At 40.2% G+C, this 1,500-nt stretch overlaps 1 protein-coding gene across 1 annotated transcript; it reads right to left on the bottom strand.

Moving 5' to 3' along the window:
* Positions 1–214: 214 nt before the first annotated feature.
* LOC102890502 (olfactory receptor 51B2-like) lies at positions 215–1,153 on the bottom strand. The gene has a single exon (XM_006915738.1). The coding sequence runs from the start codon at positions 1,151–1,153 to the stop codon at positions 215–217; it is 939 nt and encodes a 312-aa protein (XP_006915800.1).
* Between the last annotated feature and the right edge of the window lie 347 nt (positions 1,154–1,500).

Below are 1,500 nucleotides of genomic sequence, written 5' to 3'. Positions count from 1 at the left end.
AACTAAGGTCGATGTCATTGCTGATGTGAAGGTGGTGAGAGGCTGAGAATCAGAGCAATGGCTGTACGTATTTTGAATGACAGGGATGCCAGGCCTTTTGATTCCAGCCATATTGGCATTGTACAGTCCATTCTTCTAAAAAAACAAAAACAAAAACAAAAAAAAACAAAAAAAAAAAACGTTTTTCAAGGTGAGAACCTCCTAAGTAAATAAATCAGGCACAAATTCTATGGAAAGAGAAAAGACGATTGATACCATTCTGTATCTGCTTGGTCTTAATACTATAGATTATTGGATTCATAAATGGTGGGAAAAGAAAGTAGACATAGCTCATGATAATATTAACTACACGTGGCACATACTTCCCAAATCGATGAATGAGAGTCAGCCCAGTCACAGTGACATAAAAAACTAAAACACAGCTGATGTGGGAGACACACGTATTTAGAGCCTTAGCCTGCTCCTTATCTGAGGCAATTCCCATGACAGCCTTAAGAATTAGGATGTAAGAGATAAGGATAAGCATAGAGTCCAAGAAACCAGTTAATGAGATCAGGGCTATAGGATAGAGTCTATTGAAGGTGATATCAGCACAGGCCAGTTTGATCACATCCTGATGCAGGCAGAAGGCATGGGAGAGGACATGGGATCTGCAGTAATGGAATCTAGAAAGGGTGATGATTATAGGCACAATAAGTATAAATCCTCTCATTAGAACCCCTAGACCTATCTTCATCACCTTAGCAGTGGTGAGAATGGAGGTATATCTCAGGGGATTGCAGATGGCAATGAAACGATCATAGGCCATGATGAGCAAGACTCCAGACTCCACAATAGAGAATGAATGGATTAGATAGGCCTGGAAGTAGCAGGCTTCATGGCTGATTTCTCTGTGATCCAACCACAGAACAGCAAGCACTGTGGGCATCGTTGTCAAAGTCACTCCAAGGTCTGTGGCTGCCAATATAGCCAGAAAGTAGTACATAGGTTCATGAAGAGTGTAGTCTTCTCTGATAAGAAAGAGGAGGGTGCCATTGCCGAGGAGTATGGAGACATAGATGATAAAGAAGGCTATGGAAATCCAAGGATGAAATATCTCCAGACCTGGGAAGCCAGTCAGTAGAAAAGGGGCAGCAGTGATGTTGGACCACATGGCAGTTCTCTGCATTGAAACAAAAAACAGTCTCTCTAAATTAGCCCTGTCCTGATCAAATATATGGTAGCTGAAGGAAACTGCACTTTGGGTGGTAATCACACAATAGAATATATAGATGTCAAATTATAATGTACACCTGAAAATTATATAATTATATTAACCAATGTTAATTATATTAACCCATTCAGGGAGCCCCAAATAAAGGTGCTCGAAGTCTGTTCAAGTATCTTCTAACACTATGGGATTTTTATATTGCTAAAATTTATAGACTTTACAACTTTCTGCTTCAGGCAAGCACTGCATTTGGCTCCAGAAGACAGAAGGTAGAAAATTGGAAATGACCC

Source organism: Pteropus alecto, unplaced genomic scaffold, assembly GCF_000325575.1.
Source record: "Pteropus alecto unplaced genomic scaffold, ASM32557v1 scaffold395, whole genome shotgun sequence".
Lineage (NCBI taxonomy): Eukaryota > Metazoa > Chordata > Mammalia > Chiroptera > Pteropodidae > Pteropus > Pteropus alecto.
The sequence above is the reverse complement of the archived record's forward strand: the minus strand, read 5'-3'. Positions and strand labels throughout refer to the sequence as shown.

Excerpts from the sequence above, each read along its gene's own strand:
- LOC102890502 (XM_006915738.1), bottom strand. The coding sequence starts at position 1,153 with ATGTGGTCCAACATCACTGCTGCCCCTTTTCTACTGACTGGCTTCCCA.